Source organism: Podarcis muralis, chromosome 1 (assembly GCF_964188315.1).
Source record: "Podarcis muralis chromosome 1, rPodMur119.hap1.1, whole genome shotgun sequence".
NCBI lineage: Eukaryota > Metazoa > Chordata > Lepidosauria > Squamata > Lacertidae > Podarcis > Podarcis muralis.
Window position 1 is genome coordinate 95,497,435 of NC_135655.1, and position 16,886 is coordinate 95,514,320.

The window sequence follows — 16,886 nt, forward strand, 5'->3', positions numbered from 1 at the left end:
ACACACAGGGAAAATACAGTGCTATTCCACAAGCAGAAATCCTTGTGCTGACTGAACAAGACTTAGCACTACGCTGGACTCCACCACTAGCTCCACCGCATTTAAAAAACCTGCACCCATTGCTTTCAGCATGTATGCAACCTAATTGGCAGCCAGGTCAGGCTTTGTCAGGGAGAAGACGCTGCTTCACGCTGGTTATTTCCCATTCCAAGTTTAGCACCCAATATGTTTTCCACCTACTAGTATATACTAGCACTAGTATGTTTTCTCCTGGGAGTGCACAGCAATTTGAGAACAAACTTTAACAGAAGAGAAAGAGTTAAGGAGATATTTCTCTGTGCTCTGTGCTATTCTGCTCATATCTCACTGCTTTACCCTGACACACTTTATTAAACATACATACAGAAACACACCAGGCGACTGGTACACACTTCTTGCTGTGTAACATCTAGCTTGGTCCTCAGATACGTAACTTAAGTTTCTGTGCTGGGTTTATTAGGTATTTAGAATGCATTCTGTCTGATGAAGATTTCAATACAAACTGAAGCTTGCGTAATTATCAACCTATTGGTTAGTCTCTCCCGTGTGTGTGTGTGTGTGCGCGCGCGTATGTGTTAAAAACACACACCCACTCTCTTTATTCTGTGGATCTACGAAATAGTTGCCAATTGACAAGATTGCCAGAGTAATGATATGATAGGGTTGAGCCAATACTAAATGCTCACTTTCAAACACAGAATGGAGAAGGAAAGAGAGAGAGAGAATTAGAAACCAAGCAAGTAAATTATTATGTTTTTGCCCACGGCAGACACATATTACTCATTTCCCAGGACCTCTTTAAAGAAGCTTTCAAAACATGTAAAGAATTTAAGCAGACTAGCGAAGGCCCATTACTCAGTTGCTTATCTCCATGCTAAAACTGAACTTCCTAATATTGCATTTTTATATGCCTATGGGTAGTATTCTTGAAATGCATGTCCTATTGTATCCCTTCCTGAAAGCAAAACAAAGATGACAAAAATGTATTAGAAATTAGCCACTTATTTCAGCACCTACAAGGTGCTCCAAGGGAGCAAAAAAGACTTTTTATGTATGCGACCACAGCTGCCCGGATGTTGTTAGCCCAGTGATGGAAAGAAGATAATGTCCCTACCAGAGAAGAATGGCAAATTAAATTGTTAGACTACGCCGAAATGGCAAAACTGACCGGAAAGCTCAGAAACCAGGAAGACCAAAATGCTAATAAGGAATGGGAAAAATTTATAGCTTATCTAGAAAACCACTGTAAGCAGCTGTAAACACTAGCAGGACTGCAGTAACACTTGTAATGTAACAAGAACTATGAATATACTGGAGTTATAAAAAATATTTGGATTATTGAAAAAATATGCAGTAGAAAATGGGTAACAACAGAACCCATGGAAGGGAAGGTGGGAAGTCCAGAGATTCGGGGGAATCTTTTACCGGTAACTGTTTTGTTTGATTTGTTTTGGTATGGTTAGAATTTTAAGTTTGTAAAACCAAATAAAAATTATTTTGAAAATGGGGGGGGGGGGGAGAAATTAGCCACTTCTTTAATTGGACTTCTGATTTCTTACATGTATTTTCTACAGATGCATTATTTACACTTTGAACAGGCAGAATAATAGGTTAATTTGTACAAAGTATAAGATATTTATATACATATCTGAAAATACAACAATAAGGAATCACATATACAATAATACAAAATGTATACTTTAAAAAAATGAAACACTTTGACTTTTAGGAAAACCCTAAATACTTTTTTTAGTCTGGTCAGCTTTTGAATGAGATTGCTTCTGTTTTATTTTGCTGACAATGTAGCTGCTGGTAGCATTATATTTTTAGACATGTGGAGTTTTGCATTTTGATTTTATGCTTACAGTATTTTGTGTTTTAATAAGATGTGAGCTGCCTTGGAAGTGGCTACCTTCCTATATATATTTGGAATTTCCCATCTGAACTGAAAATGTGGCCAGTAACAATACTGGCTTGTTCAATGTCCTCCTAGCTTCCTGGGCCACAAATACTTGAAGAAGCAATGTTCCTGCTTATGTAGATGAGACCAGGTGCTATGGAATCCTAAAAGGCACCTATGTAAGCATTACGATTATCACTTCCATCCAAGTAATACACTCCAGGATGATGTACATGCAAAATAAATAAAATGAGTAATCATACAGGACACCACTTTCTCATTAACCTAAAGTTCACATCCTTATTTTCCATTACAAACCAATGGAAGGTTCTTCAGCTACCATCCCTTAACTCTTAAAACTGTAAATGTTCACCAATGGCAGTCAACGTTTACTCTGATTCCTAGATTTATGACTAGTGGCTGTGTTCACTATCGGAGATTATTACAGAGGGGGTAGAAATTAGATTTGAATTGCATTTAAAAGCAAACCTACCTATTCCAAACTTTCTGAAGCAATGTGGGAATGAAAGCACAATTATCCTTCAAATTCACCCTTCTCCAAATATTACAGTATTGTTTTGCGGCCATGTAATGTGCACAAAAATACATTACATGGGTAGTATGTGCATAAAACTGATCTATTAGTAAAATAACAAGCAAAAATGTACATTACACTAAGGGAATGCTTTTTTTTATGCAAGCATATTTGTGTATAATTAGGAGAAATTTGCTGATAAATGTTTATGGAGAGTTTAAAAGAAAATGAAAACTGATGTGGAAATGTGGAGAACTGAAATATAGATTTGGGGGGGGGGGGGAGATGAGAAACTGAAATAGATACATCTGCTCGTCCTTAGTGTGTGTTTTGGAAGCAAATACCAGGGTGAAAGCTGGGAAGGCAAGTCTTGGCAGGATGTGCTCTGTGATGGCGTCTGTCCAGGGCAGAGTTCATACTAGGTCCAGGAAAATTAGTGTCAACAAACAAGGTAATGCTAAGAACAATGGCAGCCAGCCAGGCTATTAGAAAGCATGCAAAAGCAGTGGGGCACAACCCCAAAGCTAGTAGGCAAGGAAAGCACAATGAAATAAAGAATGCCCCAAGTCACTTTGAGCATTAAAGAACAGTACCATCTTTTATCATACCGTTCTCTGACAGATGGTAAGATAAACCATTATTTCTCCCTCCCTCCCTTCCCTGTTCTCTCCCTTTTCAAAGTAGTGTGTTGTTTTCAAGACTTTCTTTCTGATGAATGTTTTATCCTTTCCAGCTAAGAAGACTTCCTACCCTCCCCCCACAGCCTCATCTATGAATATCAGAAGAAATACACAACTTATTTTCTTGGAACTAAGCTCACATCCATGGACGTAGCCTACAGAATTATTTAGCAGGAAGGGGCTACACCTAAAAGAAAACAAAAATCCTTAAGGAAAGAAACTCCCTTAGAAAACGCCACTCATCTCTAGCTATTATGCAGCAGATGATCTGAGCAATGCCAGTAATCACAAAAGTGCACTGCTGGCAAAAATAAATAAACCCATGGACAACTGTGTACACATTCACATTTCATACATTTAAAAGACTGTGTGCACCTTGTTCTTCCTTCTAGCGGCAATTCTTTAAGGATAACTACTGCTCTGGAAAGCACATCAACTTTCAGTGGAGTTTTCCATGAGTGTTTGAGGTTCCACTGAGAAGGGAAAGGAAGGCTGAAAATGCACATTAAAATGGGCTTTTATTATCTAGATTCTATAGGGATATACTGACAGTGCATAGATGTGGGATGCCATACCATCTAATTAAGCTTATGTGGTAAGATCTCAGGCAATCATAAAACAACATAATATATTTTATTGCTTGCTTTTGGTCCATATAATTCATTGTTTAGACCTGACACCAGTGTACCATCCACATGATCATGCACACAATGCAGTTGTTCACCATACTGCCTGGTGGGCAGCACAGTGTGCTTTCAATCCTACCCTAGGAAGCACCATAATTATGTACCGTAAATACGCAGCAAAGTGTCTCCATACCCAAGCCCCAGCCTGTCACGTCAAAGTACACAAAAGTAGCCTACTGCTTTAGCATGAGATCTACCATTAGTTTTGATACTGAGAACTGACTTGATAGACTTGCTTTCCATTGCTTACTCCTGTAATTCTGCCTGATAAAAATCTTTGCTGAGGAAAAAAAGAATGGCATTCTGTTGTTGTTGTTCTTTAGTCGTTTAGTCATGTCTGACTCTTCGTGACCCCATGGACCAGAGCACGTCAGGCACTCCTGTCTTCCACTGCCTCCCACAGTTTGGTCAAATTCATGTTAGTAGCTTCGAGAACACTGTCCAACCATCTCATCCTCTGTCATCCCCTTCTCCTCGTGCCCTCCATCTTTCCCAACATCAGGGTCTTTTCCAGGGAGTCTTCTCTTCTCATGAGGTGGCCAAAGTATTGGAGCCTCAGCTTCAGGGTCTGTCCTTCCAGTGAGCACTCAGGGCTTATTTCCTTAAGAATGGACAGGTTTGATCTTCTTGCAGTCCATGGGACTCTTAAGAGTCTCCTCCAGCACCATAATTCAAAAGCATCCATTCTTCAGCAATCAGCCTTCTTTATGGTCCAGCTCTCACTTCCATACATCACTACTGGGAGAACCATAGCTTTAACTATACGGACCTTTGTCGGCAAGATGGTGTCTCTGCTTTTTAAAGATGCTGTCTAGGTTTGTCATCGCTTTTCAGACTAATCTTCAGTAAATGCAAACTATCACATTATCGCTAATAATCTGATAATTAATTCTTCACTGTTAAGCTGACAGTATGTCACTAGCATCACTAAACCAAACTCTGAGAGAATCAAAATTACAACGGGAAGGATCTGAAGATGTTTGCACCTGAAGCTGACACAGGCTGTCATCCTATGTAATGTGTTACCAAATTCATAGTATTTGTATTCACACCTGTTGGAAGTGACAGGCATAACCTTGTTTAATATTTAGCGTGACCAGCAGAAAGCAGAAACACACACTGAAACTGGAATTACAGCGCGTATTATCTGTCAGACTCCCTCTAACCCAAATGTGGTTGATTTCCTACATTTTGCTTGTGTATTATTAAAAACTCAAGCTGCAATCCTACACAGATTTACCCAGAAGTAAACCCTACAGTACACAGTGGTACTTACTTTTGAGCAAATATGCACAGAATTGCACTGCAAGGCTTAGGAGTAAACACCACAGTACATACTTCTAAGTAAGCATGCATAGGATATTCCCCCACAATGATATGCTTATCATTAAGGCCATCTTCACTGAAATGCTTGGCTTTTTCTAGTTTAAAACTGAAAAGAAAAGTTTAAAACACCAGTACAAAAAGCTTCAATAACTGTTTGCAGAGGGACTGTTAATGTAGTAATGTCTTTTATTGCCTTCCATGGCCTAACATAGTAATTGAAATAATAAAAAAGCCAAAGTCAATGCTCTAACATCTGATCGTTTGCATGGATCATATGTAGAGCGTGTTTGCTCAACAAGCACTTGGTACAATAAGGCCGTGCAGAAAATGAACGATGTAATACATTTATACCCTGCATACAACTTCATGTTCTTGCTGGAATAACACTATAAATCATTCAGATGTTTCTGAGTCTTCTTTGGCATTTCAGCACATACCACTAGACAGCTGGGTTGAAATAACATACAAAACAAAACTCAAGAAAGAGAGTAGTTGAACTCCTCACAGAGCTAAAAGAGAATCATTTAGAGAAGGGCCTGGGGGAGACCCCTGTCTGAAACCCTGAAGAGTCACTGCCTTTCAGTACCGAGATAGATGGTCCAGTGGTTTGATTCAATGTTAGGCTGCTTCTTATGTCATGAAACAGGAAAATGCTGTCTTGACCTATGTGAAGCACTTAGTATATTTTAAACCAATCAGAAAGCACTATACTGGAAAAGATGATTTAGTAGACCTGGCCAACATGATTCTGTATGAAAGCAACCACCAACAATGACAATATGGGATAATGAACAGAATGGTAATGGTGGTGGCGTAGAATGTCAAGCATAATGGAAAGCACACCATGTAAAACCTACATGCAAACAACAGCGTAAACTGAAGCCACATGGCTTTCTTTTTTAAAAAAAACATTTTCTTGAGTAGTCGGGCACTTAAAAGTGTGGCTGTAGTCACAGTGCCATTTTTAATATGAGGTTTACACATACATTAAAAATAAGGATTTCAGATGATAAAAAAATGCAGGAAGAAATGCTGAGTTGCTGAGTTGGTAACAGAAATGAGATACTGCTGAGTTGGAATGTCAATCAAAGTGGAAAAAAGAAAAAAGAAAACCACCCCTGGCTTCAAAAGTCACATGCATTCAGGAAGACCTGTGCACTCAAACTGACAGCTTATATGATACGTTAACATTTTCTCAGCATATGAAGAGACAGCTTTATACTGTCACTAAACAAAAAAGGGCAATTGACGGATTTTCATATGCTTTCGTGCTTTGTTGTTATACAGATGGGTTGAATATACTTTGATGATGAGGGGGACGGAGAAGAAGGTGCCCTGGGCCTTACATTTTTAACCAAATGAATTTCAAGCAGTGCATGCACAAGAACAAATAGTTCTTCCTAGAAACAGAAACTTGCAAGTGCTGGTGGGTTCCCATTTTTCTTTTTTTCTATTATTGTCAGGTAAAAGCCAGAAGTGCAAGGCACAGTGTCACCTCATTTATATTTATTTTATTCAAATATTTATAAGCTGCCTTTCAATAATAATAATAATAATAATAATAAAACCAAATCAGCTCCCAAAATATTATGAACTGTTGAATGTCACAGTATCATAAAAGCCCAGAAAAAAAACAAATTTAAAAGTAAGCCCATTGCATGATTAAGAAACACCAGTTGATAAATCAGCTAAATCTGTCTATTTTTTCATAGAACGAAAACATGTCTATGTCACAGCAGGAGTATCTTAGAAGAAACATTCCATCCAGCATGAACTTGAAGGGGAAATGCTGTTTCTAAGATGGGACTTTTTATCTGTTGTTTTATAAGCACTTGTATTCAAAGTAGCCTTTTAAGTATTAAAAATATTCATCTAACTCATTAAAGCTTGCAGTTAAGAGCAGCAATCAGTTGTGATAAAAGAACAGACTACCCCAAAGGTTCTTTGGAGAAGGGCTGGAAGGGCCTGATGCCTAAAGACCACCAAGAACACCCCTACTGCGTACACACTGCAGCTTGTTTCTATCAGAGAGAAAGCTTTTTCCCATGCTTCCAATAGATGGACATGGGTTTCTGAGGAGGATTTTAACATGTATAACCTCAGACCATTTAAGGTTTAAAAATGGTCAAACTAAATGGAAAACAGTGAAGTAACCGCAGTTTTGACATTGTATGTGTCCCGCGCAGGCTGCACTGGTTAATACTGAAGCCACTACAACTAAACTAGCTGAAATTTCCAGACAGTAGAACTTCTCCACATACAACACAAATTACCGTAATTGGCTGTGTAAGTATCTTTGTGAAGGCTAACATGACCTGGAATGTCTGTGGTTCTTGTGAAATAATCTCCCTTCTGAACTGACGCAAGCACCCACATTAATGCATTTTTCTGCACTCGCAGGAATCACATTTATTCTTGGAGGCCTTTTGCTGGCCATTAATAGCAGCTGGATCCTTTTTAACTACTTGCTATTGATGTAGCAGCTGCTGTTTCATTATGAATTTTGGGGTCTCATTGTGTTTTCATATACTGTTATTATGCACAAAAGGCAGCATATATATGATGCGATAAATGGCAAAACAAATAACAATATTTTAAACAAATAAAGAGCAACCTCACAAAGAACTCATGGCAGTAGACTGAGTGGGATGTAGGTAGGGCATGAATCACCATTGCTATGTTATTCCTCTTTGTAAAGATGCACATGGTGTCAGGGCCAGTCCAAGACATTTTACTGCCCAAAGCAAAGGACAATATGCTCTTCCTACACACATATACAGAAGGTAACTAGACTGGTGGCTGAATATTGTTTCAGCACCGGCAACATGATACACCTGAGGGCAACAGGTTCAAGTAAGAGAATGCAGAGCAAGCTGTGTGGCGCACGTATGTACACACACACAGTACACACACACTTCTTTCTCCATGCAACTGCTGCCTGGGGCAGTTATCTCACTTAAACTAATGGCAGCTTATTCGTGGCTGGTGAACTAATTTGAAGCTGGTCCTTTCACCTTTACATGCAATAATGTACATAGGACACATAACATGCACAAGTTTAGGTTTGCTTCTCCAGGTATTTTTCATCTACATTAAAGATTGGATTTATTAATCAAGAAAATGAGTAAGTTCAGGACCATTCTTTTACCTTTTCCATACTCCAGATGGCCATTTATGTTGCAAGTGTGCATCTAATTAGTTTGTGTAAATCCCATTCTCGCAGATTTAAATTAGGTTCAGGAAGAGAGTTCTGTTAAGGATTGCAGACTTACAGCCTGGGTCCTGATGACAGCTTCTTGGAGACAATTCTTACTTTCATATTTGAACTTACATTTAAGTAGACAAGGACAGGATTCAAGGTTGTAGCCAATGTTAGTCCAACTTGGAGTAGACCCATTGAAATCAATGGATATGGCACAGGTTCATTTGTTTCATTTGGGTCTCTGAGAATAATTTAGTTTGATACAACTTCAAGCTTTTACTGTTTCCATATGTGCATGAACATTTTAAAAAATGAGTCAAAAATTAATAGCATACCTGGAAAACTGCTGCTGCAGTCCTCTCATTTGAACCCTGTTGCGCTCAGATTCCAGTGTCACTTCTCGTAATTTTTTTTCACTTTCAAGTCTCAAATGTCGCTCTTCCTCCAACTCATGTATCAGCTTCTCGCGCTTAAAAAAAAAAACAGGAGAACAAAACTGTTCAACAATGCTTTCAAATTTCAACAGAACTTTCACAATGCAAAAAACGGTTATGCCCCACCCCCATTTCTACATTCCAGTCCACCAGGTTTTGGTAATGCCTATTAAGTCAGATTTGCCACCCTATATTAAAAGCACACGTTCTTCTTGTTTGTTCCTCATACTCTGTACATGAGTACAGAGACTCTGTACATCAGTACAGAGACAACTAAAACCCTGAGCTGCTTCCTTCTTGTAGTTTTTTGTCCTTTAGCAGGTTTCTGGAGCACCACCTCAGTTTCCTGTGCATCAGTTAAGCTATTATCCCTGGTACTAGGTGTTCCCCTGGAGAGCTTTAAAAAATTAGACAAAATCATGGGGAATACAGTTATCAAAAGCTACTATCCATGATGCCTATGTTCTACCTTCTCTGTCAAAGGCAATGTGCCTCTGAATACTAATTGCATTCAAGCCCCACTTGCCAGCTCCCCATATGCATCTTGTTGCTCACTGTGGGAATAGGATTCTGGACTATGTTAGCTTTCATCCTGATCCAGCAGAACTCTTCTTACATACATAATGTAGTGGCATCATCAATGAGTCCTACACATAGCTTATCAAAAGTTCAGCCGCAAAATTATAATGAAAAAATTAGAAATTCAGGGGAATGCTGGGGGGGGGGGGGGAATCACACCAGGCATTCTATTTATGTGTACATGCTTATTCAAAAACAATTGTAAACACAATGTTGTGCAATTTGTAGCCTACCAAAGGATTTGATGTATGCCTGATGGTGCTGACCTAAATTTTATGACATGCTTAGAAAAATGTATCACCAAATTACAGACATGGTTTCATTAGAGAATAATAAAACTTTCTTGGTGTTAAGCCATTATTAGTGTAAGTCTTACAGCTCTACACCTTATTATATGATAAATTTAAAATCGTAGTAAGCAAGAAATCAAAAATACATGCATCACAAGTCAGAAAACTGATCTTAAAAGACATATCATAAAGATAAACAAACAGATAACATGCCAGAAGTATATAAGGGATTAAATGAAACATCTAAGATATTTTACTTCTGGTAAAATATGGGGAATTACACAGATAGCAAAGAACTTCTGTCTAGCTAGCCACACATAAAAGCTTGGAAGTGAGGGTTTTTAAATGGGAAAACACAGTTCCATAAAAGAAATTTAGTGTTCTAATTAAATTGGCCAATTAATATTTATTCTTACTACCCCATAACACAATCCTGCAAGATACTGAGAATGTTACTTACAGAGAGCTTTGAGTAAGTATAAAAATGTTTAGCATCTCCCAATGTCATAATCTTGCAAAACCACAAGCCCCCACCCACCCGCAAATACTGAAGTTCATCAACTGTAGCTAGGATGGGGCTACACATTATTAAAGGGGCAGACATGCATTTCATAAATCCATAACTGCTGGTTATGGAGTCTGGATTGTGGTCTGGAGGGATGTGAAGCTACCAGCTTCCTGAAAATAAACAAGTCTAGGTCTGGTCGGTGCCTAGATCGGTGACTGCCTGAAAACATATGTATATCACCTTGGAAGAATGTATACCATGATGGAAGAAAGGCGGTATATAAATCCAAAGAAATTAATATATGGAACATGTAGGGGGCTTTTACAGGACAGAATTTGTCACTGGAAGAAGAGACTTGGAAACCTTTCCTTGCCCACCAATAAATTATACATAATTCCAATAAATTCCTGGTGGTTTTGATACATAGCTTTTATTTTGACCCTGCAACAGGTAATAATAATAATAATAATAATAATAATAATAATAATAATAATAATAATAATAATAATTATTATTATTTTATTACTTATACCCCGCCCATCTGGCTGGGTCTTCCCAGCCACTCTGGGCGGCTTCAAACAAAATATTAAAATACAGTAGTCTATTAAACCTTAAAAGCTTCCCTAAACAGGGCTGCCTTCAGATGTCTTCTAAAAGTCTGGTAGTTGTTGTTCTCTTTGACATCTGGTGGGAGGGCGTTCCATGGGGTGGGTGCAACTACCGAGAAGCCCCTCTGCCTGGTTCCCTGTAACTTGGCTTCTCTAGTGAGGGAACCGCCAGAGACCTCAGTGTCCTGGCAGAACGATGGGGGTGGAGACGCTCCTTCATGTATACTGGGCCGAGGCCTGTATAACTTGCAGGCACTGTATCTCCAGCTTTGTTTGCTCTCTCCTTCCTCTCTCCTAACTGATAATAAATGAGATAAGCCCTCACACAAACCAGCAAACTCTTTCATCTCCACCAGTATTCTTTCTAGAGCTCAGCTAATTATGCAGAGCCCTGCTAAAAATCCAGGAGGAAACCCCTAAGGCTAGACAGTCAAAGATCCAGCAGCAAAGTAAACAAAGAACTGGAAAGCTCTTCTTTATTTCCTCACCCCCACCAGTGAAAAAATGAGGGGAAAGAGTTTTTGTTTTAATTTTCTGGTGGTGTTTATGTTTTTGGTTCCCCCTAAATAGCTTTCCTCCGTATTAAAAATGAAGGTTTTTAAAATGTATTTAAAGGAGACTATATTTTTGCTTGCTTGTCCTCCCTCCTTCCCTTTGATAAAAAGGGGGAGATTGGTGTAATCAGGGCTTGGGGGGGGCTTCTGAGGGGGTGAATGGAGTGGAGAAGATTTAGCCTTATGCTGATTGGAGGTTAGGTACTACGTGAGAATAATGAGGACGGTGTTTCTCGGTAAGCTGTGCAAGCAAATGCATCTCTACTCACAAGCAAGACCTACTGAATTCAATGAGGCTAACTCCCAGGAAAGTCGAAGTTTAGTTGAACTCAGTGGGGTTTATGCATACACAGATTGCACTTAGGCCTCTGAGTGGGGAATGCAACTTGACTAGTAAATCACTTATCAACTACTCTTAAATTAGTTGAAAATATATTATATGGAAGTTTATTTAATATTTTTATTAAATCTACTACTTGCTTACATGTTAAGGCCCTCCACCATCACAGGTAGCCTCGTCAAGGCCCTTGGCTGCTGTGGGGAAGTGCGGCGCACTCTCTGCCGCTGCAAGGAGGCACGATAGGACTCTCTGCCGCCGCCGCAGGGAGGCCCAGGAAGGCCCTCCACTGACATAGATATATGTATATATGTATATGTGTGTGTGTGTGTGTGTGTGTGTATCTCATATCATGATATTTAGCTTGTGATATATCATGATGTTGAAAACCATATACAGTGGTACCTCAGGTTAAGAACTCAATTCGTTCTTGAGGTCTGTTCTTAACCTGAAACTGTTCTTAACCTGAAGCACCAGTTTAGCTAATGGGGGCCTCCCGCTGTCGCCACGCAATTTCTGTTCTCATCCTGAAGCAAAGTTCTTAACCTGAGGTACTATTTCTGGGTTAGCGGAGTCTGTAACCTGAAGCGTCTGTAACCTGAGGTACCACTGTACTGCCCTGGCCTACTAGATGGGAACTATTTTGCCTCTCTTAGATGAGAACAGAGAGCAATAAGCAACTCCGGACTCTTTCCAAATATGACTAAGCCCAGTGCCACCTAGTGACCAAATTATTTAATGACACTATACCACGCACACAGTGCCACACCAGTGTCTTTCACAGTAATATATATTTGGGGTTGTACCTTTTAGTATACAATTTAAATTACTCAGAGCACAGACAGCCCTTTGTCTGCTCCTCATCGACTGCTGCTAAACTAAATGTTTCTCATCCTGCAATCAATACTTCTTTACGAAAATAAACTTAGGCATTGACAAACAACTCTGCAGCATATTGCAGCTTTCTTGACTGTAGGCTTCAACAGCATGAACAACTAACACCCCGAAGTCTGAGGAGGGCGGGAGAGTGAGGGGGAGAGAGAGAAATGCGCATTGGGTTTTCTGCTCATTTCAGTATTTACAAGCTGCTTACAGTAGAATCATTCTACTACATTAGACAAGTAGCAATTCTTCAATTCCCTTAGATTAGTTAGTTAGTATGCCTTGGTTTCTCATTACCATTCCAAAATGGGCTGCTAAAGCTGACAGCTATCTTTTGCAGGTTTTTTCCCTCCAGTTGCGCTTGTTATAGATTAAATTTAAGTAGCGTGAAGTAACACAAAATAGACTGTAATAACTTTGTGGCGATGGACTGAGAAAGGCCTTTCTTTTTAAACATTCTATAGTTGCTGTATGCACTTTAAGGAGAGGGGGAGGGGAATGAAAAGATAAAAGAATTATCTGCAGGATAGGATCTAAAAACTGTCCACTTTAGCTATTTTAAATACTCTCTCTCTCTCTCTCTCTCTCTCTCTCTCTCTCTCTCTCTCTCTCTTCTTCAGTTCACCTATTTAAATGTTCAAAGACAAATGCATGTGGATTTAATATGTCCATTTCAGAATTCCCTGTATTGAGTGGAAAGTCTGAACGGGGATTCTAAGCAGGTTTAGGTGAATACACTTTTAATTCCTCTTTAAACCTTTGTGCTGAATGCAGAGAGGTCTGAAGGGGAGCTGCATGCATGTGGGTGGAGTTTGCATGCATGCTGCTGAACCCTCTCCATTTTGAAGCACTGAAACCCAAATCTGAGTAGTTGGTTTAGTTCTACGGAAAATCCAACCCTACTCCCATGGTTTATTGGCCGTTGATTCCCTGCTAGGGTTGCCAGGCTACAATGCTGTACAGTGGGAGACTTAGATTTTCAGACCAGAGGTGGGCAACCTCAAACCTAGAAGCTGAATGTGACTCCAGGCTTCCCTATCTAGTCCCCAGGCCACAAATCCTCTCCAGGCCTATTTCTACAGCTTGGATGGAGAGATGTGTGTAATAACCTCCACCCTTTGTGTCGCTTGAATATGGTACTGTATATAGCTTGGGTAAGAGCTGCATCTGTTGCTCCATGTGCTTTTGCCTCTGGTCCTACCCCAGGTGGCATGATGCCTCCAGAAGCTTGTTCATAAGGGATGCTACCCTGTGTTCCTTTGGCTTTCTCCTGTCAATATTGTGCAGACCTTCAAGTCTCCAGACCTTATGCAAGGGATTGCCCTATCTTATTCTATCTGTAGCCCTTTCTTCCTTCAGCTGCATGTTTTTACCACTCACTCAGCCACAACTACTTCAACCAGCCAGTCTCCACAGCACCTCATTCCACCCACCCCCTCTCTGTAGCCCCTTTCCTTCGCTGCCATTTTTTTTAAAAAAACTATCATTCCTATTTATATTTCTACCTATCCTTTGAGTAGCTCTTTTGCAGGCCACTGCCTACCCTGCAGCATACTTGTTTCTGGGGGTTTTGCCCCTTAGTCCTCTTAATTACTGGGCTACATTCCCAGTCTTCACCATCCCTTTTCCAAACTTCTAATTCTAGCTGAACAGATGATCTTCCCATCCCTCAAAGAAACTGATGTGAAGCATGCTTTGTTCTTTAAGCAACCAAACATTCCTAGTCGTCGCCCTGGTAGTGGCAATATAATGTAGATTTCTGTTTAATGTTCCCTTCAACTAAGGACCAGTTATTTTCCAATTTGTAAATCAGGGCAGCTTTATGTTTTCTGTTTCCATTCTAAGTAACTCCTAAATTAACAGTTCTTGTCACTAGAACAGAAATCCATTCAACAGCTGGCAATTACAAATTCTGTGTGCTTTATTTGCATTTGTCTATTAAGATGACTAAGAAAGGAACTGTAAGATTTTCAGTAATTCTGGTGGGATGCTTTATGGACAGTAGATTTCATGATTCGCATTCTTAGTCAATGGTGTTATTGGTGATGTAGTTCTTCTAAACAAATGTCTGTGAATTAAAGTAGTTTCCTTGATGCCAGCACTCGCTATGCAGTAGCTCAAAATTGCCACCAAGTGGCAGGACAGTGACTTTATTCAATTCCAATTTGGCTTTATTTATCTGGCACTGTGCACAGCTTTAATTGCATCTGTGCAACAGAGTAACTGTTGTTAAGAAGCTCTTTTTTCATTCTAAGTATAAAATTAATCTGTATTTAGAAATTTAGAATGCTATTACATGTGAAGTTACTGTATATGCAAAAAGGCAAAAACAACATAAAGTAGCAATAGGCATTTAAGCTTTGCTCCTGCTCTCTCCAGCTGTGCAACCCTGGCAGGACTTGGAAAATGAAAAGGTATCACTGCCAAATAGCTGTTTAATTATGTGAAACAAGCAACCAGGGCCAATAAAACTAGAGACACTACTAAAGCTGCTTGTCATCTTCCACAGACTAATAAACAAATCCTACTAGGTAGATGGCCTTTTACAGTCTTACTTGGAGACTCTGGGTCTCTAGACATCAAAGCACTAATATGTATATAATTCACTATGGCACTATAACTGTTTCGAGCCATATCAGATTCAGAAATGACACCTGCATCAGTGGTATCCATCTTTTCTCTTGCTGACTTTTCAGATCAAGCTATTTATGGTATTTCCAATGGCACATGAAGGGATGTGATAAATGTATTTAACAAGGCTTTTTCCTATAATGAAATCTTTACTGTTTATTCAAATTTGAAGCTCAGAGCCAAGTTTGAGTTCTTGAAACTGATATTAAGCTCCTAGCCTAATTAATTTTTTTTACTCAAAGGTATATTTCCCTGCCTTGATGTATATGCACCACAAAGAAGTAAGAAAAGAAGAGAATGTCATTTCAATGAACAAGAAAGCTCACATACTCATATCATTTAATTTTTTATCTTAAAACCATAAAGCTACTCAAAAATGAATTTGCAAATGTAATTGAGCTTCTAATAGCTTCTAGAGGCAGTAATTAAAGAAATCTCATTTCCCTAAATTAAACATAATGAAATGTTTTTTGAGATCAAATAAAAACTGGAAATGATATTAGGCCAGAAATAATTTATACAAAAATCTAATGTTCACAAGTGTGAAAGATAAGGTTAAATCAATAGCAAAATAAATAATACTTATAATATGTAATCTCTGTCTTGATCCAGTTACAATATGTTTCTCTGCTAGTAGATAAATACTAAGTATTGCAGTTTCTGAACTAGTATATTTTTGTAATGACTTACTGGTATGTTAGTGATATACTCAATGCAGACCATTCATCCTTCATAAAAAGTCAAACGCAGAAGTGTATACACAATATGGTGTGGCTCCACCAAGGATTTACCACTTAATGGGCTTCTCAAGCTTCTGTTCGGATCAACAGCCTGAGTATTAGACAAAAGGAGGCACAACTCTGTTCCATTCTCCTTGTCTCATCCCTATGCTTTTATTTGCCTAATCACTCACCATTTTTCACTCTGCATTGTGGCCACTTCCACCATACTGTTCACTACTTAATGCCAATGACACCGTTTTTTATGAAACTCAATGGACATCATACAGAACCATTAACTCCTTCCTGTGGCACTTTTCATGACACTTCAATATCATGACTTCTTTGCATTCATGATATTTCCATGTTGCATTGAAAGGAGTTTGCATGAAAGACCAGTGGTGTAAAAGGGAAGCACAGTCCTTCAACTCTCACTGTGCCTCCCACATTTTCTCACTCATGTCATCTTTCTCCTTTATGCTTCCGCACAAGGATTTTTCAGGTTGACAATTGGAATTAATGCAGCAAGTAAATCCTACATATTAGGTAAGGCTACATTACAGGTTGATGCATGTAATAAACTCTGACAACACAATTCCCAAGGACAGTGTGATCTGGAGTGGAAAAGTGGCAGGCCTTGAACTTTTCCTTGCCTTCCATTTTTTTGATGGAAACTTCCTCAAGCTGCTCCTCCCATATGGCCAGATGCAATGCTGGAAAGAAAAACAGGGATGTGTAGAATTCCCGTAGTGATGGAAGGGGAGAGGGAAAGATTTCCACTCCTAGATAACCAGCTGAGCAGAGATATCTCATATACACTACCTTATCCAACCATGTACACAATACATGGGCCTATTAAGTTCTCCCCCAACAATACTGCCACACCAGTTGTGACTGGCTGAGCTGGGTCTTAAAGGCTTAGTGTACCCAAGCAGCATAAACAATAAGTTGGTTTGGATTTGAAGTTTGCTCACTA

The 16,886-nt window shown here is 39.2% G+C and overlaps 1 protein-coding gene across 8 annotated transcripts in view; it reads right to left on the reverse strand.

The window, feature by feature from the left end:
• Positions 1-16,886, reverse strand: part of NCKAP5 (NCK associated protein 5) — a 604,332-nt gene that overhangs the window by 267,992 nt on the left and 319,454 nt on the right. For all 8 annotated transcript variants that reach the window (XM_028744493.2, XM_077935496.1, XM_077935485.1 and 5 more), the window contains one exon: positions 8,704-8,837. In XM_028744493.2, coding sequence (XP_028600326.2) covers positions 8,704-8,837 — 134 coding nt within the window. The remainder of the gene's footprint in view (positions 1-8,703; positions 8,838-16,886) is intronic.